Here is a 23,182-nt window from a genome sequence, read left to right on the forward strand (position 1 = left end):
CCCATTGTGCACTAGAGAGCAAAACAATGAGACCTTGAGTTTCTCCTTAGGGACCCCTTTGGGAGGCTAACTAATATTATCGAGACCAATTGGTGGTGACAATTCATACACCAAGCCACATGTTCTAATAGCATTAGAGAGATAATATCTAGATGAATTCATAGTAGAGCACCTCCCACCTAGACTGGAGGAGTAGCCAAAAATCCATTTAGAGTTTCCTTCTATTGACCTCGGATGCTAGGAGTATCCCTTCCTTGTACATTCCCACCAAGATCATATAACAACCACCCCTAATGGTTCTAGAGGACTTGAACAACAAGCCAATGCCCCGTTCACCCACCTTACTTTCAACCATGAGATTTAGGAGACCCTAACATCATTACCTCATCGTCCTCTCTCTCTCTCCCCCCGCCTCATAAGGTCTTGAGTTCTCCACCTTTCAAGTCCTAGACAAACCCACTTAGTGTTTTGTATCACCATATCTTTGTCACAGTTTTAAACATATATTATGATGTTATGTCAGTTCCTTTCACTATATCATTTTTGACATTTTCCAAGAGTTGCACTTGCACTCCCACCATTGTATTCATATCAGTTGTACTCTTCAGTCCCATTTTGTGGTCATTCATCTAACATTAATATAATTATCTTATCTTCTTATCTCTACATTCTTATGTGGATGTATTTTGTTTATTTTGAAGTTGTCATTCATCTACCAAGGCTCATTACACAATCCTAGAGAATATTGATGACATGATTCCTAACTCTATGCATCAAGTTTGGCTAACAAGGTCTTCAACATGGAGGAAAGATTGGAAGTGGAATAAGACAAATTTCACTAAATATAAGCATGTTGATGTAGATAAGTGGCTATCAACTAGTTGATTTTAGATAGGACTGGACATGATTTCTAACTCTATATATCAAGTTGGACTTACAAAACCCCCACTATGGTGGAGAAATTGGATGTGGAATAGGACAAAATTCACTAAATATCAACATGTTGATGGATATAAATGTTTATGCCAAAATCCCCTCTTGTATGATACATTGAGCAAGTTACAAAAATTAAGTTGAAATAAGGGATTAGTGTTTTCACCTTTGTAGATCAAGGAAGCCATTAATAGAGCCCAAGAGAATGTTCTTTGTATGGTATCTTACATGGTGGATTTGGAAAATTTGCCTAGGTCTACCTTGGCATAAATATCTCTAGTAGAAGTGCCTGTTTTGGTTCTCTCTTTGCTCAATCTACATAGAGCTAAGTTTCTACCTTCTATGAGAAATTTAAGCCGCCTTCATTACCTAGCTAAGTCATAGAGCTCTAAGCAACATGGCAATTGATCATAGTAGATGTTCTCTTTTTAGAATGGAAGAAAAGAGATGTGATGTTAATCACAGTCATCGAGTAAGAAGCTTATCAAGCTATGACAACTCACAAATCCATGTTAGATATATACACATATTATTATTCAAGTTTAGAAGATGGAGTTATGTGTGGCCAACCCAAACAATTGGTTGATATTTACAAAGCACCTTCTTCACTTTTGAGGAAGGAATGACCAATGCCTCTCTAGCCCACTCAACATAATATAGACAATCCCAACACCATGAGGGAAAGTCTTGCCATTGAGGTGGTCATTTTCTTAGGGAATATTGCCATGGCTATCCATCTCCTCTTGCTCATAAAAATGACCAAGTTCCTTATGGTCACACTTTATGTATTAGTTCTTGAAAGGCCCTCTAAAGCCTAGCCATGATAATGATGGTTGGTAACAAACTAGTCACAATCTTAAGTCAATTGTTGAAGAATGCAGGATAACCCTTAAAAATCAAGATTGCGCTCCACCTGGGGCTAGACTATTGTCATCTCCTACTTGAGTAACATGCTTGGCTAAGGCTTAAAATATCTACCTTTATATCATAGGCATGTGTATAGTGCATCATGTGCTCAAATGGCGTAATTTTCGCATCGTGCAATTTTGGTTTTAAGTTCACATGTTTTTTTTAATCCTATTTAGAATTATCGCTTAAACAATTTTTATTTTGTATAAAATGTCTTATTGCTCATATTTATAATTAAAAAAGATATCATATAATATATATAACCCAACCTAACAACCCCAACCCCAAAACTTAAAGTTTATTGAAATTCCATAAAAATAATCACCATTCAAATTTGTCAATCTCCATATATCCTCTCATACTCTTCACCACAAATAAATATTCAATTATATACTTCAAACACATTGAAAAAAACTAAACATTATAATATCGATATATACACAAGTAAATATTATACAATTTATTATTTTCAATAATTTAAATACATAAATAATAAAGTTACAATTCACCTATTGTTTTTGTAACTAGCCCTGCACCCTATCAAGAAAAAGTTAATTATCTTTGAATTGATAAAAACACCTTCATGGTAAAACAAACTTGATTCTTACCTCGGAACAATTATATACACGTACCTCTAAAGAATCTAAATAATTACTCTCCTTCATCTCAAAAGTATTACACTTTATTATTGTAATAGCAAAATAGCCCTGCGCCCTATCAACAAAAAGTTAATTATCTTTGAACTGATAATAAACCTTCATGGTAAAACAAACTTGATTCTTGCTCAGTACCTCGACTTAGTTTATTCTCAAAAGCATAATGGCCATGTAGAGTCTCTTCTAGGTCAAGCTTGCAAATTCAAGTTATCTTGGTCAAGTGTGGTAAAACATTGTTCAGACACTTCAAGCTTATGGCAATTCCAAACGAGAGATAAACTCTTACCTTCTTGTATGCAACCATCACTACTTCACCATCCTAAACATTCACACCGAGGTTATAAATGGGGATGACGGAGGCAAACTCTAGGTAAAGTTATGGCTCAGATCTTATCATCTGGGAGAAAAATTTTCATCGCTGTATTCTAGAATTGTGAAGAGTTAGTTGAAATAATGTAGTTCAGATCTCCTTGTCACTTGGCTGAGATTTTGGTTTGGATTTAGCTTCCGTCACATCTCAACTTTTTAAACTGATCTTGTATTTAAATCATTTAGGTTTATTGGTTCATGATTGAATGATAAGTTAAGAGCATGTGTTTTCTCCTAAAAAGTCACAGCTTCAAAACCAGAGGAAGCTACAATATATATGCCTTTGTAGCTGCATGAAGGTATATGCATTGTCCCATAGATAAGAAAATTTCATACACCTTGTCAATGACCTTAAACAAAAAAAAAGGTGGAAAGGCCAAGGTTCAAATTATGATACCCAACATTAAATAAACATAAACTAAACACCAATATGGTATTGTTGAAATATTGCGTAATATTAACTTAAACAAAAAAATATATATATGGCATGACATATAGAGTATACTATTAAAGATATCGCTGATTAAGACATGGGTTATATACCTTGTGAAGTGCTTACAAGGATAAGCTACATTATAAACTTCTCCATTATAGCAAAACTTCCATAAACTGGAAGACAACTAAACAATTCAAGTGACTAACAATACATCCACTTCAACGATATTTAACAAAACAAGAAGCATGAAGATCCCTTCCATTGTCCTCCATTATCTTACCAAAATGTATGTCGCGCCTCTTTCAATTAGTAAGAGCGAAAATGCAAGCATGCCTACAAAAAACCCAACTTCCATGATTGGATAGATAATTAAATTTTTTCACGGCTGATGCTACAACAAAAAGATTGAATGGATGAGTAATGAATGGGTTAGCCACTTTGTGGTATTAAACAACCTCCTTAAAATCTTTGCAAACAAATATCCTTTTACAACAGCCTTTACATTTCACCTCATTTGAAAAGGGGCATTTAAAAGACCTTTTGTTTTTTCTTCTTATTTTTCTTCTTCTTAGGCTTAAACACCTTGTCAGGACCAAGTCTGGTTTGTCAAGCTCCAAGACTTGCGTCTCCTGCATGAACATAAATATAGCATGTCAAACAGTAGCCAGAAGATCAATTCTACGTATAACCACTTCCCGATCAATATCAAACCATTTTATCCATTCTACTAGAATTTTGTTATGAAAAGGATTTTAGTGACCAATATGATGACAAGAAAACCTCTTAGCAATCACATCTCATCTGCTAACTTCCCATTATGGACACTAGACAAAACACACATGGGTGGGGTCTAACATAATCCGAAATGTCTTACTGGTTGAACTCCATGCATCTGTTCATCAGGCTGTGGTTTAGTAGTAACTGAGGTCGCTTACCACCACAATGACCCAGGTTTGAAACCTGGTGGACACACATCGCCTGTTAAAGGGCCACATTCAAGCAGAGAAGGGACCGCATTTATACAGTTGTTGTCCATGTACATTATAGAGAGTTTCATAGGCCCCATATCTAAGCAAAGGCCATTTTGCTAGCAGAAAAATCCCAACTCCAAGCATCTGGCACACTGAGAATGAGTGTATTCTAAAAAGCTTAACTTATCACACAAACAAAATACTGTTGTGCCGTGTTTCACAATCTATTAATACAGGATCTAGAAACATGTATATACTGTTATTGAAGTAAACTGTATTTTGCGCCATATTCAAAACCTTTAGAGAAGAAACACTGTATTTTGATCCATATTCAAAACCTTTGAGAGGAGAAGCGTGCTTGCTAATTGCAGCAACCTTTCATACATAATATGTTGAATTAGCAGGGGATTATAGAGCTAGAATTTGTCTCTCAAGGTTAAAGGATTTCTCGGAACCTTTTTCGTGTGTATAATGCAAGCAAAATTTCCATGCAATTGCACTGTTGAAATGTTTCCAGCAGCACAGATCTACTTGTAAGACCACAACAACAAAAAATGCGAGCAAACCAGAAACATACATAAGCGAGAAGTGTTGCTCAAAAAGGTACAAACCTCTATACCCTCTGAAAAGGAATCCACATGCCGAATCCTCTTTGTCGATTTTGAATTTTCATCTGAATGTCATAAAAAAAAATATGAGCATCATGATATACAGATGAAATGAAAAATAAATAACCCCCAATAGATTCGTCTATAGTGGCATATCCCTAAAATGGGATTCCATTTGACATTAATGCTCTACTCCTAAGATGTATAACAACTGAATAAAATGCTTTTTAAAAAGTTATTAGACATTGGTATATTTCCTGCATATAAAAAATATGCATGCCTTCAAAAGATAAATCAGAGGCTTTCACAGACAGAACTAGAACAAATACAAACTCAAAAACATAGGCCCGCTGGACAGAGAAAACTATGGGAAGAAGGGAATAAAGAATTTAGAAATCTCAAACATTTTTCTGAATAATTTCAACTATTCCCTTGCATTTCAATACCTGAATATTAGATTAAAAAAACAGATATATGAACCAACAATTTGACAATTGGAAATGTATACTCCAATGAATAGAAAAGACATGAAGGTCGGCAAGGTAGGTAGACAATGAAGATATTATGATTCACAGGGAACCTTTCTTATTTTCCAAAGTTTTGGTTCGAAAATGTTTCTACTCTATCAACTACTTAACAATCACGTATTTGTCACCAATCCATGGATTTGTAAAGGTATTAAAATTCATTTTATCCCTCGCAATGTTTCATTAACAGTCACATAGATTGATTGCATTTTGATTATATTGCCATAGCCTTCTAACAACCTAGCAACCAAGTCTTTATTTCCTGTGTTTGCTACTATTATCTTGTCCTCTACAGAGATTTTCCTTGTATCTTTTACGGATAAAATGATTTCTCATTTTCTTTTCTAACTTTTGTTGATAGATTGACTAATTATTCCATGATATTTACAATCACACTTATATATCCTAGACTATACCTTCAAGCTGCATACTGCAAGAACGGTATTATACATGCACCCCTTCATTCCAGACCGATTCTACATGCACCCTATACTACTCACTCGTAATCACTTAAGCAATGGAGACATACTAATCCTTGATTCTTATGCAAGAGAAAAACCTTGAGCATGGACTTAATGAAGCATAACTGCCTAGCCTCTTGCAAGGTCAAATATTATGACAATGCATTACCTTTGTTAGGATACTAGACATTATGAGGATATTTAAACCAGCATGGTCTAATATACTACAGTCATGTATGCTTTCTAGTGTGGTTATCCAGCAGTCACCTTTTCATTCTATGCTTAGGTGATTGGATGGTAGTCATACTCTTTGAGTTAACCATACTTGATCTGTGGCTCCTCTCCTGATTTTTGCATGCTGTCTACTTAAAGAACATGGAGGTTCACTTGTCCATCATGAAAAAGAGCATTGTATTGGATATACCTTTTCTTTCTTGAGCAGTACTATGGTCAGTTCATTGCTCAATGGATGTTTCTCTTTCAAGGGTTTTACCATGTAATCTCGTCTCTATCCTTGATTTATGTGAGTTATTTCTCTCCGGTGTGACTTACCTACTTCGACGTGCTATTAGAGCACTTTTTGGGGATGACCTCTTCTTTGGTTTGAAATTGAGGTAGCTTTCCACAACTTTGGAGTTTCTTATTTTTGGCGGGGAGACTGGGGATGGGGGGGCATTTCCATGCATTGTGGGGAAAATATGACTATTTCATTGCCTCTGAAACATCCTTTTCAGCTGGGTATCCTTTTCATTTCACTCCAAATGGCTTTCATATGCCCGAGTTATGGATACTTTCAAACAATAATTTGTGGTTGTTAGGTTGAAATGAGAGAAAAAGCTTTATTTAAGTTTTTTATTTAAATATTAATGGCTTTTCATTATTAGTTTATCCAACTAATTTTTAGTTACCCAACAAGTGGTTTATGTATATTTGTGGCCATTATCCATTATCTAAGCCCTTGTTAGTTTTCTAGTGTTGTGTGGACTCTAAGGATCCCTTTTGTGGTTGTAGGGTAAAGCTCCCTTGTCAGGTAGGCAGAGTTTCCTTCCATTTGGTTAGAAACTCCTCTTGATGCATACCTCCTTTTTCGGTGGCCAACCTCCTATTCAGGCCCTTTATTGAAAGGCTGGCTCCTTTTTGTGGCGTCACCTTCTTTTTGAGCTACACTTTGGTCAAATGACACTTTTTCATGCAACATCTTTATGTAACTTCCATGAAAGCATCGAAGCCTTAGGTAATACGCCAACATTGCATTACCCAAAATTTCACTCCCCTTTTGGAGTAACATACCTTTAACAACCATGAAGAAACCATCACCCGCGTGGACTAACCACACCTTGCCACAATCACCACTCCAACATGCAAACACCACATGGACCACCAACGTTAGCCATGACGACACAAAGACCCAACATATGGCACTCTACCACTCTATCACATCCTTTGTCACAGCTCACATGTCAACTAGCCATAGTGCCACATTATCAAATATACTTTGTCATTTGTCTTATCATCAATGCCATGTCAACGGGCTCCCAGTCAATAGTGGAACACTAGTTGCTACATCAACTTGTCTAGTCAACAATGCCACATCAACAACCACATCATCTTAGCCAATCAATGTTGCCATGTCAACACTTCAACAGAGTCCTCTTCATTGTAATTTTGATTTTCAAAAGTGATGTCAACACTTCAATAGAGTCCTCTTCATTGTAATTTTGATTTTCAAAAGTGATTTTCAATCGGGCATAACTTTTTCATTCGCAGTTTTTTTTCAATGTTGTTTTTTGTAGTGTGTATTTTTTGTTCTCTATGCACTAGAGTTGTTGGTTTCAAGAACTTTCACTATTATATAATTGTTGTTTCTCTATTTTCTTAGAAACCCCCCTTCTAATCCTCATTTTTAGAACATCTAAAAGGTATATCTTGGTCAATTATGCACCCTTTTTAGTATCATTTTCTTTTGAAGTGTGTTACTTTGTAGGGTCGCCAGTTAGTTTCTATGTTCATAGCAATTTGATTTTTTTTCTTCAATGTGGCTAGTTCTAAATGAAATTTGCTTAACAAGTAACAATTATTTATCATGGAAATCCAACATGGAAGATCTATTAAGAAGTAGGGGATTGTGGAGGTCTGTAGGATTACTTTACGAACACAAACAACGCTTCTGGATGCTTTAAAGAAAGCCAAATGGGAAAGCAGAAATAATGAAACACATAGACTCATTGGTATGTCCATCTCTGATGATCTAAAATTTCACCTTCAAAGGCTTAACAAACCAAATGAAGCTTGGAACAAACTTTAGCAGTGGTTTGGTAAACAGAATCAAATCCAATCTCATCAACTTGATAATAAGCATAGTTTTTAAAACCGGCCTAGCTAACCGATTACCGGTCTAACCGGCCGGTCAGCAAGGCCATCGGTTGGAACCGGAGCAAAAACCCTGTTAAGGAGGCTGCTTGGCAAGAAATTGGCACTAACCGGTCCTAACCGGCTGGTTTAGGATGGAACCGAACGGTTCTGTCCTAAACCGGTCGGTTACCTGCCATGCCCACCGAGGACCCACAAAGCGGCTTTTCCAATGAAGTTTAGGGGTTTTGGAGGGAAACTAAGGGTGCTTTCCCTCCAAAAACACCCTCTCCAAGCCTTTAAGAGGCCCCTCTCCCTCTCATTTGTCTCACACATCTGATTTGGAGTGTTTATGAGTGTTTGTGAGTTTGTTTGGGAGCTTGGAGAGTGTTGAGTTTTTGTTGGAGTAGTCATTTTGGAGTTGGAGTTGGAGCTATTTTGGAGATAGTTTGTAGCTGTCAGTGGAGTTGGCATCTTCAAGAGGAGGCTAAGGAAGCTAGTTTGCATTTCACTTGAAAATTCCTCATTTGACTGTTGTCCATGATTCATGAATTAAATTTTTTTATGTGTTTTAAATTTATAAACTTCTCACTTCTATCATCTATGCTATCAAATCTCTAGTTCTATGCTATCAAATTTTGTAGCTTGCATGTGCATTTGTTTTCCTAAATTTAGCTTTGGTTTTCCATGTTGCTTAGCTGCAATTTTTTTTTTAAATGGCAGATTTCTTTGCAAATTGTAATTATTTCAAGCAAACATGGCTCCAAAAGGAAAGGACAGTGCATGGGCTCATTGTGATGTAATTGATGGAAAAATGATATGCAAATTATGCCATAAATCTATTGGAGGTGGGGGTATTCTTAGATTGAAACAACACTTGGCTAGGATAAGAGGCCAAGTAACGCCATGTGGTGCACCAAATGCAATGTTAGGTCCTATTAGGGCAGAATACATTTCCAAGCTTGAAAAGTTTTATGAGGATAAGGCTAGGGAAAAGGCCATCCAAGATGACATTGCAAGGAAGAGAGAATTATTAGAAGCCATGAAAGAGAGTGGGTATGATGATTATGAGATTCAAGACTCAACTCCTATCCCTTCCACCAATGACCCCTTTCACTATGTTCATCCTTCTTGTGGCCAACAATCAAAAGGAACAAAGAGAACAAACATCCAATGTTTTTTCTCATCTTCTGCCAACACTGCCTCTTCTAATCCCACTTCCTACCAACCAAATCATCAACCCACTTTGGATCAACATTGGAAAAAACAATGCAAAGAAACTTCTCATAAATACATTGCTAGATGGTGGTATGATTCAGATATCCCATTTAATGTTACTCGCTCACCTTATTACCAAGCTATGTGGGACTCTGTTATAGCTGCAGGAAAAGGCTTCAAAGGCCCTAGTATGCATGACTTGAGGGGAGCTCTTTTGCAAAAAGAGATATCTTCCATTGATGAGTATTTGGTTGAGTTTAAAGATTCATGGCTCAAAACAGGTTGTTCCATCATGTCAGATGGATGGACCGATGGAAAGAACCGCACTATCATTAATTTCCTTGTTTCTTGCCCTCAAGGAACCATGTTTTTGAGATCAGTTGATGCATCTGATAAGGTGAAGGATGCAGCCCTTCTATTTGAGCTTTTGGATGACATTATTCAAGAAGTTGGGGAGCAGAATGTTGTGCAGGTCATCACCGATAATGCCTCAAACTATGTTCTTGCTGGAAAGATGTTTGAGTCCAAATATAGGACCATATTTTGGACTCCATGTGTTGCACATTGCATAGACCTCATGCTTGATGACATAGGCAAAGTGGAGTGGGTAAAAAACACTATAGAGCATGCCAAGTGCATTACAAAATACATTTACAACCACTCATGGGTATTGAGCCTAATGAGGAAAAACACTAGGGGAAAAGAGCTTGTTAGGCCTGCAATTACGAGATTTGCAACTCACTTCCTCACGCTGCAATGTCTCAATGGTCAACATAAAAACTTGCAGAAAATATTTTCTTCTGAAGAATGGTCTGAATCTCGGTGGGCTCGTAGACAAAATGGAAAAGACACCAAAAAGAAAGTGTTTGACAATTACTTTTGGAAAAGGTCTGTAGAGCTTGCAAAAATTACCAAGCCCCTTGTTAAGGTGCTAAGGATGGTGGATGGGGAAATATTGGCCATGGGCTACATTTATGAGGCTATGGATCAAAGCGAAGGAGCAGATACAGGCAGCTTACAAGGACAGGTTAGCTAAATATGGCCGTATATGGGAGATCATTGATAACAGATGGAACAATCAACTCCATCGTCCTATACACGCAGCTGGGTATTTTTTGAACCCAAAGTATCATTATAAAGATTGGCTAGGAGATCTGCATGATGGGAAGGTCAGAGCTAGATTGATTGATTGCTTGGAACGCATGGTCCCTACCCATGCAGACCAGTTGGAAATACATAGACAACTTACTATTTTAACTATGGAAGGTGGTACCTTTGGCAAAAACTTGGCAAAGATGGCAAGAGATGTGGATCAACCAGGTAAGCAATTCCAATTTCCAATTTGTTTTTCTTTTCAAGTTAAAATTGTTTACGTTCTTTACAATTCAAATTATAAACTAAGTTACTAATTAATTTCTTTTTCTTTGAAGCATGTTGGTGGGAGTCATTTGGTGTCCTCAATTGCGAAGATTTGCAATTAGAGTCCTCAGTCAAACTTGCAGTGCTCCAGGTTGTGAACGCAATTGGTCTGTTTTTGAACGCATACACACGAAGAAGAGAAACCGTTTGGAACAAAAATGGTTAAATGATCTTGTTTTCGTGCAATACAACCTTCCACTGAGGAGAAACCAAATGATGAACAAAACACCTGATCTAGATCCCATTGTGTTGGACGATATTGATCCAATATCAAAATGGGTGGAGGCGACTAAAGATCCTGTGTTTGAGGCTGATTTTGATATCGACATGGCCTTAGCGGGGGATGAAGCAGATTTTGTGGCGGCATCAGAACCAGGATCAATAGCGGCATCAAGGAAAGGCAAAGAACCAATGGAAGGCACTAGTCGTGCAGGCCGACAAACTCGTGCTCCCATTAGGTCCACTTCTATTGTTATTGGTGGCATTGATACTGAGGTTGCAGATCAGGCTGAGGCATCCTCAGACTTTGAACCAGATGATGTCTATGTAGCTCCTGATGATGATCTTGTGGCTATTAGTGGTGATGAACTTGATGATTGATCATGTGTACACAATAGACTTGTAGTAGGCCAATGCCCTCCTAGCTTGCAGCATTGTTTTTGGACTTTATAGGCCATTTAGAGCCTCATTGCTTATGTATTTTGCTATTTTGTCGATGATATGTATTGCACTCGGTGCCATTTTGATATATTCACCTTTGCATGGTATATAAATGAGCAAACTTTGCATATTTTGTCTCTATTGGCTTGGAATCATGGTTTTAAATCTTAAAAATAGTTTTGTTTCATTAAAATTTAATTATTTGATGTATTTTTCTAAATCCAATTCGTTTAGACCAAACCAGTGCCGGTTAGACCAGTTCCGGTCAGTAAACCGGTTCATTAGGTGGACTGGTCCAGTCACCGGTTCTGGTTTTAAAAACATTGATAATAAGCTAATTGCTTTGGATGACTGGTCCAGTCACCGGTTCTGGTTTTAAAAACATTGATAATAAGCTAATTGCTTTGGATCCTGCTAACTTTCAGCACATTGAAGATAATATCTCAAGATTTAGTACTTCAAAACTTTTGCTTACAGATTGTGGTTTGAAGAAGTTCGATGATCAAATGAAACTTGCAGTTGCAATACTTTCTAAGCATGGTGATCCTTACTTTGCTTTTGTTTCTACATTTTATTTCATGAAAAGAAGCCTTTGGAGCCTCTTATAAAATCCCTAGTTTTAAATAATTTTATGATTAACTAACACAAGAACAAGTCAAGCTCTTAGACATTGGTGTCATTTTTGTGGATACCACAAATAAGGCCTTAGTGGTGCAGCAAAAGCAAGGTCCCAAGAAGAAGCAATCCAAGAGAAACAAAAAGAAGAAGACTTCCAAAGGCAATCAATCTTCCACTGCTCTGAATCAAGATCAAGGAGCAAAGCACAAGGGAAAGATGACTGACAAGCAACGTAATTTTTGTGGACAAGATGGCAATCTTGAATCACATTGTTGAAAGAGGAAGTGTTGGAGATAACGATGTAGTATAGCATCAAACTTGAACCCCCTTCTAATTCTTCTTCTAAAGGTCAAGCCCTTTCTGTCTCTACCTACAGCTTCAGTATAGATACTTCTATGGATGATTGGATTTTAGATTTGGCGAGTTCACAACATATGGCTAAGACAATATGTTCTGCACATGAGGATTGTAACACCAAGTGTATTTATGTTGGTGATAACAGATAATAGGAGTTTTAGGATCATTAACTATTCAACTACATGATGGCGTTCTCAACCATGTTCTCTGTGTTCCCAATCTCTCCTACATTCTCCTTTTGATCTACCAGATTTCTCATTGTAATGCCAACAAAATTGTACCGCACGGTGTTGTAATTGAATGATCCTCAACATGTAATAGCTTTAGGTAGTGAAGATAATTTTTCCAGACTATACAAGCATCGATCATTTTGGGTCTTCTTTAGTTTCTTATGGTTTTGTCACTCATACTGATGATTCGAGTTGACTCTGACACAAGCAATTTGGATACAAAAATTACAACTCACAACACAATTATGTAAGCATAAATTGGTTCTTAGCCTTCCTCTTATAGTTTTGACAAATGTGGCCCTTGGCATGCATAAATCCCTCTGGAGCATGTCTATAGTGAGTTGTGTGGCCTTTTGCCTTATGTTTCCTCTTCCAATCACAAGTTTTTTTGCACTTTATTGATGATTTTTCCAAATGCACCTGCGTTTGTTTTCTTAATTCCCTTGTTGAAAGACAATCCAGTCATCACATTAACGGATTTAGATCAGGGGATAAAAGAAAATATGTTAACAAGCACCTCATCAGATTTTATTATTTTGAAGGAAACTTTATGCAACACATTGAACTGCACTCCTAATGTTGTGTGAAATGTAACACCGAAAGAAGAATAGTGTAGAAACAAGCAAAAAATTATCAGCTTTAAAGTGTTTGATTGTGACAACTGGGCTCACATTCATTATGAAAAGCACAAAATTATACAACCTACAAGTCAGAAATGTTTTTTTGTCAGTTATGATGACGATGTAATAGGTTATTGCCTTTTTGTACCCTGCATTACAGAAGTGATACTTGATAGAGGTGGCTTTGATGAGCATTTTTTCACTTGCAAGATTAGTTCATCGTCTCTGCCTTCTTCAACTTGTGAGTCAACTTCTCATTTTTCTATGTTGACTTCTACTTCTCCTCGTGATTATGATTCTATTATAGATGATAGTTCTTATTTGACGAAGACAATGAGGATGCACCACCTGCTCACTCTCCTCCTAGAGATGAATCTGCGTAATCACCTCATTTAGATCAACCATTTCCTAAACAGATTTAACAAACTAGGGAAGCTACTATATCTTTCATTGTCAATCCTTCTATTCCTCATCAAACTCATTCACAACTTTGACATGATTATTCAATGCTTTCAGCTCAAAACTCAAAGACTCTAGATCAGGAAACCTTTGATGAAGTGTCTAGCTAACCAAAATGGATTAAGTGATCAATAAAAAGTATCATTCCTTGTTGGAAAATGATACATGGGATTTAGTCCCTCTCTCCCAAGGGAAGAGGATTGTGAAATGTAAGTGGGTTTACAAAGCCAAGTATGTAGCTGATGGAAGCATGGACACATATAAGGACCAATTAGTTGCCGAAGTGTTGCATCAGGCTGAAAGCCTTCAAAATTCTGAATCCTTTGCTTCAAATGCCAAGATGGGTTCTATTCACATTGTATAGCCACTTGCAGCTTCACATAGATTAAAGATTCATCAAATGGACATAAAGTACACCTTCGTGCATGAGGATCTGTGAGAAGAGATTTATATGGAACAACCTTATGGGTTTATTCGAGGTGACTCTAATGATAATCTAGATGTTGATTGAAGAAATCTCTTTTGGATTTAAGTAAGCTCTGTGGGTTTAGTATGAGAATATGGACCAGTTTCTGCTTGACTCCTGATTTTCTAGATGCTTCTCTGACCCAAATATTTGTACTCAACACATGGGCGATAAGCTTCCGATTCTGGTTTTGTATGTTTATGATTCATTCTCACAAGAAATGACCTTCATTTGACCTGCCAAGTGAATTCTACTCTTAGGAACCAATTTGAGATAACAAACTTAGGGCAATTGCACTATTTTCTTGGCCTACAGGTATTGCAGATGATGGAAGGGGCCATTTCTCAACCAAAGTATGCCATGAATCTCCTTTGTAGATTTCACATGGAGCACTAACAATTGACCTCAACCCCTTTTTAGATATCCTTTGTAGATCTCACATGAAGTCTAGAGTTAAGTTGTCTTCCAAGTGTTCCACAACTAAGGTGGGATAAAAATTTCAAGAATCAGGCAATTAACACAAATTCTGAAATTTCAACTCACTTACGCAAAGTTGCCCAGATCTATTCCCTGTGAACTTTCAGCCTTAGGGCTAATATGAAATTTTATATTACAGCAGTAACATTACTTTCACCTGGCATCCCAAGACATGTGCTAAATAATGTGTACTTCAATACCACAAGCATTGGAATCTACTCAATCAAGAGGATAACATAAACTGAAAATCAAATCTGCAAAAGCACAAAGTTTGGACAGCTGGAAACTTTATAACTTTATATATATAAAAAGATCAAGTGCATAGCACAACTTTATCACCAAGCTAGTACAAGTCAAGCTCTTCAAACCCTAGCTGGTTAAACCATAAAAAACCCTAGCCACCAAATCCTAGCTAGGAATCACACACAACCAAAGCTGATCACTCCACCAAAGATCTTCAAAATGCTCACATCAACACCAAGTCCTCTTTGGCACATACATCAAACATGTATCACACAAGCTCTCCACACCAACACTCTTGTCTTCATTGGGGTTTACAAACCTTAGCCATATTGCATCACACAAATACACGGGAAGACAACTCTAGCACTACCTCCAAGTCTATGTGCCCATCCTAGAGTTTGAATCCTCAAACCCTAGGTCTTCAACTCTTACATCAAAACAAGCACCAAGACCATCATTGAAAAACAAAAACCAGTGTTCCACCAAGTTTCTGAAATGTGGGGACAAGGGTGCGGGGAAACGCGGGAGCAGCCTAAGCAAAATCTCCCCACCAATTTCTAGGAAACGTGGGGGGGCATCAAGGTCTTTAACAAGGGGCCCCGACAAAAATAGTAAAATATAAAAAAAAAATCTAAATAGATCATTGAAATTTTATAATTTAATTGTTTTTGTCATTATATAACACTTACAACATGAAGGATAAATCATATAACTGAAACAAATTTAAAACGAAAAGCATGATATAATTATACATGTAACTATAACATTGCACAATGAAAATAAAAGTTTAAACCATATTGAAGTTCCAACTATGAATATTGAATATTGAAATAAAAGTCAAGTATGATACATCAAGATTCAATTTTTTATGGAGTCAAGTCTTATATATCATATATCAAGATTCAAAACAAACTGAAGTCTAAAACAGAAAAGTCAGTAACATAAGAACATATCAAATGACAAATGAGCATAATTGCTCAAGGTAATGCCCCGCTAGTCTCTGCATCCAGCTGCTGCATGAATAAATCAGGATCAACCATGTCACCATCTAAATCAAAATCACTTGCATTCTCAAAAATGCTAAGTGGCACACCAACCAACCCCGTCTGTGTCTCATCAAATCTCTCCTCCATATCTACCTATGCATCATCCTCTCGATCAACATCCCATCATGTTGTTGGTCCCTTCAAATACCCAGGTGTCTTCATGTGGTCAAGACATAGGGCACTATGCATAGCAACTAACTTCTCCACTCTTCTAGAGGTAAGCATGTTCCTATTGATAGGCAGTGATGGTTGTGAGGAGTCCCAAATATGAAATAACCAAAAAAAACCCTTCCCCCCATCAATTCATAGTGTATTTATAATATGTTAAAAAAAAATATTAGGGATTTGACCTCGAATTTTATTTGGAAACATTTCCTCTGTTGGGCAGAAGCATCCCCCCCTTCAAGTTTCCTCGTGTTTCCATTTTTGGGGGACATGGGGAAACGTCCCCCAGAAGTCCCCACATCCCCAAAGCACAAGGAAGCGCAGGGACGTGTTTCCCAGGTGGGGGGACGCATCCCCGTGAAACACTGACAAAAACACAACAATCGAGTCTTCTTCCAAGCAAGGCATCACATCAAGCTCAAAACTCATCAAGCTAGACTCTCCATGATCTTTCCCTAGCCTCCATGCATCCCACAAGAATAAGGCTCCAAATCATGCAAGGCGGTAGCTCCACTCTCCATGTCTTCTACTAGAGTACAAATTCTAGCGCTACTACAAGAGGCACAAAGAAAACCATCATCACCTCCAACATCATGTTCTCTAAGGTTTACTTGCATAGCAAAAACCCTAACATCTTACAAAGGCAAACCCTTGCATCACACGAGCAATTTCTCCAATAACATCCAAGACATTACTTTCTCTATCTTCTAGTCTTCTCCTAGGGTTTCCTCATGAACCCTAGTGTCCTACTCCCTACAAGGCATCTCCAAGGCAATTAAAAAGATAGATAGAGTACAATGATGATATGATATGACAAAGCTCTCTCCTTCCTTTATATATACAATAAGTGAGGGAAGTTAACATAAAACAAAGACATGTGCCCATATAAGTAACCAACAAGGTGACCCGCATATTAAGGTTTATCCAACCTCCAAGATGAAGCACTACCTTAAGCAAGAATCTCTTAGGGCTCAACACCCTTCCCCCAAAATGGTGCACTCTCCTACATGTTGTTAGTTCAATGCTCCTCTTCCATGGTAGTGCCCCCATGCAATGCATTCCTCCTCTAATTAAGTGCCACATTTATCTCATGTGCCCAATGCTCCTCTCATGTATTGTGGTCACTAAGCAACAATGTTCCTCTTCAACATATATATCAAGGTCCACAATCGACCTCCATGAAGTATGCTCCCCAACCCAATCATCATCGAGTCAAGTGTCCAACCTCCACGGTGCATATCACATAGTCCCAAGCTCCTAGGGCTAAATGCCCTCCTCCAAGTGCCTAGCACTCCTTTTAAATAGTTACCCCCTCTAATTGAACAACTAACTTCCCCATTGTGGACACCCTATGTGTTAGTCATCATGTTGATCAACATGACAACTTCCCAAGTAAAGGCACCATGCTAGCAATCTAACCAAAGTCAAGCATCCACCCAAACTAAGCCATACATATGTCCATGAAGCATTGCCAAGGCGCTAGGAGACCTAAGACTCTCCTAGCAAGGTGAATTTTTTTTTTATTAACCCCAAAAGCTAACAATTGGATGCCACTTTGCATCAGCAATTAGTTGGTGATTTGTTGTACTTGACTAATACGAGTCTAGAGATTTCTTTTGTTGTTGGCACAATCTTTCACTCTATGTAAGATGCACATGTGAGCCACTAGAAAGCATCAAAGCACAATACATTAATACATCCAAGGTACAATTTAGTTTGGTAGAAAAATCAATTTAGGGGATTCTACTATTTTGGTTGGTTTCACAAATCCAGATTGGGCTAGTGGCTAATGATTGGTAGTCCATTGCTAGTTATGTATTCAATCTTTGTTCGAGCCCTATTACTTGGACATGTAAGAAATAATATACCATTTCTCTATCTTTGATCATAGCAAAGCACCAAGCAACAGTTTGAATAGGCCAAGAAGCAATTTGGCTTCAATAAATCCTTTTTGAGTTTGGTTTCTAATAAGTGCATGTGACCACTATTTGGTGTGACAGAGTTTCGTCCAACATGCCTATCATCAGTTCAGCATCAACACAATAAGCACATAGAAATACACATGCACTGCATTTGATGACAACATATTCATGATCAAGTTCTTGACTTGAGATTTCATCGCATAGAGGATTAAGGTGCTAACATCTTCATGAAGCCCTTGGCAAAAGTTAAGCATATTCATCTTCATCCTATCCCATTTTATTCGTAAGGAGAGTGCTAGGATATTAAACATTAGAAGGTTAAGACAACTTGGTCTAACGTACCACAATCATGTGTGCTTTTTATTGTACTTATCTGAGGTCACTATTTTATCCTATGCTTAGGTGATCAAACAATGCTCATATTCTTGGAGTTAACAATACTTGATCCATGCACCTTATTTAAAAAGCATGGACGGTCACTCTTTTATTATGACGAATTGTAGAGTACTGCACTTCATGTAGCCTTTCTTTTATCAGTAGTAAAGTAATACAACGTTTTTTGTTGCTTTGTGGATGTTTCCCTCTCAAGGGGCTTACCACATAATCTTGTTGTCTCTATCTTTGATCTCTACCATACAAGCAGGAATAGTGTGAGTTATTGTGAATTATTATCACCTTGTAATTTTCAATGTTAAGAGATCAATGTCATGTGGTCAACTAAAATACCATGTGAAAAACCTCTACCATACAAGCAGGAATAAGATATATCCCCCAAATTGCCTAAAACATCTTTGAAGGGAACTTGTGATAAAAGAAAATGAGGGACCCACATGCAGGACATATATCAGACTATTAATATAAATTTTGCGCACATGTTATTTAGCACATCTCATCAAGATAACGTCCAAATCATTTTGGATGTCTACACAGTTGAAAGATTATTTGAGAAAAACATGAGATGTACATTCACCAAAGACTCACGATATTGCAAAGAGTATGAGGTAGTAATACAAGGAATTAAATGAAGATTGCTCACATATGAATGGTCGTTGTATGGAGAATATACCATCCAAGGGAAAAGGCAACATACATAAATGACATTCCATTCAAAGCCAAATCATGCTAAACTAAATGGAATGCTCTCACTCCCTAGATTTAACATTAGATATTGTGCCATGGCAGTATCTGTAGTTAGGTGTTTTGAATGAGTTATGACCCTTATTGTCAGTTAACTTGATAATATGAGCACTCACTCATGCCTTCATATCAAAATCATGTTGGATCTGGACCCACATGCAGGACATATATCAGATTATCAATATAAATTTTGCGCACATGCTATTTAGCACATGTCATCAGGATAACGTCCAAAGCATTTTGGATATCTACGCAGTTGAAAGATTATTTGAGAAAAACATGAGATGTACATTCACCAAAGACTCACGATATTGCAAAGAGTATGAGGTAGTAATACAAGGAATTAAATGAAGATTGCTCTCATATGAATGGTCGGTGTATGGAGAATATACCATCTAAGGGAAAAGGCAACATACATAAATGACATTCCATTCAAAGTCAAATCATGCTAAACTAAATGGAATGCTCTCACTCCCTAGATTTAACATTAGATATTGTGTCATGGCAGTATCTGTAGTTAGATGTTTTGAATGAGTTATGACCCTTATTGTCAGTTAACTTGACAATATGAGCACTCACTCATGCCTTCATATCAAAATCATGTTGGATCTGGACCAGTGTATGTGAATAAAAATATGGAGTCTAGGCTAACTTGGTCATTAAATGCATGCATGGTATGCAAATGACATGTGCTTCAATACTGGAGCAAGTTCAAGTTGAACAATTCCAAAATGCAGGATGGTACAAGAACTCAATCATTTTGCAGCAAGCTTGATAAGCTTTGTGATTGGAGATGCTTAACTGAAAACTTTATCTTGTAAATTGTAATGAAGCTTTTTCTTTTCCAGAAAATACATATTCTACAAAAGACACGAAATAATTTTCAAAATTTTAGTCTTTCAAATGCACGATGGCCTCCCCTGCTTTACATCTTGTCAATCAAATTCCAAGATTGTATTTTATTGATTTCCACCCACTTCATTTCAAACATTGTTGACCCTAGTTTCAAAGCTGAAGACACATTCAAACCAGGGAACCAATGCGGGGTGGGAAAAGAAAGGACATGTGGGAATCGGCAAGCTGAACATCCCACCCAACACTAATGGGAGGGGATGGGCTAGGTAGCCCCCACTGCCCCCACACACCCCTACCCAAGCTATTAATGCCACAAGGTGGTGAAGAGAGGTCCAGGTTGAAGCATGATTGTGGTTTGACATCTCCCTCTCAAGTCTCCAATGGTCGTGCTATGAGCATTATACCTGCACAACCCACACATGCCTCCATGATTTCTTTCGATCTTTTTGCACTTTGGGTGTCTTGCGCTGCAATGCCTTCATTTCTTGAATGGGCGGCTTCGACAAAGCGTCCTCCGAGCTCTGTTGTCTCAATTTCCATTATGTTGTTTCCCTCTGATGTTCCATCATGAGTGGGTAGGCATCATCGGGTGTCTCTAGGCCACCCCTTTTCTCTTGGGCTTCATTTCATGCTCCCCTCCCCCTCAATGTTGCGCTCCAAAGGAATTGGTCTCTAGTTTATGGAGCCCTTCTAGTCCCACTCGCATACAATAGTTCCTTCGCTCTATTTTATTATGTCCTTCTCTGGGAGACTCGGCAACTCTCATTGATAATTTACCTCTCTTGCAACTTCGTCTTTGGCCCTATGTGCCCACCATACAACAATAACAAGCCAAATGCCAATGTAGGGCAACATATTATGAAGCAAGAGGGGCTCTTCTGGTCAACAGAGAGCAAGGACTTTTCTTAGGAGCAAAATACAGCCAAAAGGTGAATTTTTAGGGGAATATTTTGAAGTTGGTAAATATTTTATATTATTTAAATATCTCATAATTTCCCTTATCTCAAAACCCTATTACTTTTTTTAGGTATATACAATGTTATCCGAACCGGATTGGTCATCGAATTAGGAAACCCCTCGGACCGGGAATTGGTCAAACTGAACTGGAATGGTAAAAAAACCAAACCAAAAAAACAGTCAACCAAAAACACATAAAATATTCAAATTTAAAGAAAAACATATATATTCATGTGCATCCATATGAATCCAAACCATTTATACACAAATAAGCAAAAGTTCTGATTTATATATCATGTAATGGTGCACGTAACCAAAACAGCACCGAGTGCAATCCATCTTTTAACTAAAAATACATCAACAAACGAGCGCTAGATGGCCTCTAACATCCAAAAAAAAATCATGCTACAACAGATACCTACATATCATCAAAATCTTTGCCTATATTGGGATCTTCATCATCAATATTACCCTCTAAGCATTAAAATAAAATATAAAAAGCTTAGCATATCAAGTCAATATTTTGTTTGAGTGATGGGTACAATTCTAGTAGGATCATGATAAAGGAGTTCAACAATCAATGCCACTAACATCAAGGTACATAGAAGGGTTGGTGCTCTTGATTAAATGCTAGTTCCATACCCTCGTACATGACATAATCCAATAGAAAGATTGCAATCCCCCCAATCCTGAAAATCTAAAAAATTGTTAGGTCTATTGGATTTTGATTGGGATCTAAAATTCTACTTTCTCCATATGAAATCCAATTCGTTCGAAACCACTCTCAAACATTCTGAGTCAATTAATAGTAATGTTAAAAATTTAAGTAAAAGGATGAAAATGAAAGATAAAGGAGACTGTCAATTTCACTTTAATAATTTAACATTACTATTAATTGCATAGCATTAGTAGGGCAATATCGTCAAATCAGTGTAGCACGACTCTTATAAGACCTGCGAGTACCCGAGGGTCTTGACAAGTTTTATAGCGAGTTGGGTCACTTCTATAGAACCCGCGGTTTCTACCAGTACCTGTTAAAACCCGCATAAAACTCGGCTACCCGCATTGAACCCGTGAAGAATTGCCTATGACCCACATAAGACCCGTGGAGACCCTCAAAATTTGATTTTTTTTTTAATTTTTTTGGTGCTTAAAATTTACCATATTTTTAGTTTTTCTTGTATTTTGTCAAGTCTTATACGGGTCGTTCCCGAGTCTTACACGAGTCGCCGAGTCAATAGCCAGACAAGTCTTATATGAGTACGAGTTGTGCAACATTGGGTCAAATACTAGGCTTCCCCAGTCATAAATCATTGCTTTAAAAAAAATGCATTCATAGGGTCCTTGGGAGCATTGTACAAAACCCACTGGTTCAATGAAAAAAGGCCAATTCGTTATTGAACCGGCCAAAAATTGTTTGGTTCACTTGTCTGAACCGATTTTTCCCTCCAAATGGTTGGAATGACTGGTTCTAATAACATTGGGTACAAATAGGCACAACATATATCTCATAATGAATCATATTCCCCTATTTTCAAGCAAAGAAAATAAAAAGAGAAATCATATTCACTTATTTTTAAGTGGGCAAGAGAAATTTGAAAACACATTCCCCTATTATCAAGAAAAGGGGACAAATTTTCACCACAAATAGCTTTCAATCCCATGGTATTCTTCCATGGTATTTGATGTGATGAATCCTATTTAAAGGTTAAACCATACATAGTTTTCAAGCCCATGGTATTCAATGTCATGGAGCCTAATTAAAGGTTTGATATACCTTATTGTTGGAAATGGTCCAATATATAATTGAGAAATGCATATTAACACTGGGTTTTATAATTTTATTATTGTAATATTGCAAAGCATATTCTACTTGAACAATCAAAGTTATTTATGATATTTTTAATTTTAATTAGGTATTATAGACAGATTTACATTTTTAAGGCTTCTAAATAAATATTTATCATGAAAAATAAATTTGTAAGAAATTTTATAATTTTAATAGAGAGAAATAATAGATTTATATTAATTGTATGATTTTAGCATGGACTTATATTTACCCAAATACAAGAAACATTGATCATAAAGATTCATCCAATGTAAATATTTTAATT

At 37.1% G+C, this 23,182-nt stretch overlaps 1 protein-coding gene across 1 annotated transcript in view; it reads right to left on the bottom strand.

Annotated features, from left to right (window-relative positions):
- Positions 1-3,501: 3,501 nt before the first annotated feature.
- The window catches only part of LOC149200380 (E3 ubiquitin-protein ligase), a 51,405-nt gene continuing 31,724 nt past the window's right edge, over positions 3,502-23,182 (bottom strand). The window contains 3 exon segments of the mRNA XM_089402706.1: positions 3,502-3,899; positions 3,902-3,932; positions 4,886-4,947. Coding sequence (XP_089258832.1) covers positions 3,832-3,899; positions 3,902-3,932; positions 4,886-4,947 — 161 coding nt within the window. The 3' untranslated portion in view covers positions 3,502-3,831.

This window comes from Pinus tabuliformis, chromosome 2_1 (genome assembly GCF_031772625.1).
Source record: "Pinus tabuliformis cultivar Carrire ecotype Pingquan chromosome 2_1, CPIR1, whole genome shotgun sequence".
Classification (NCBI taxonomy): domain Eukaryota; kingdom Viridiplantae; phylum Streptophyta; class Pinopsida; order Pinales; family Pinaceae; genus Pinus; species Pinus tabuliformis.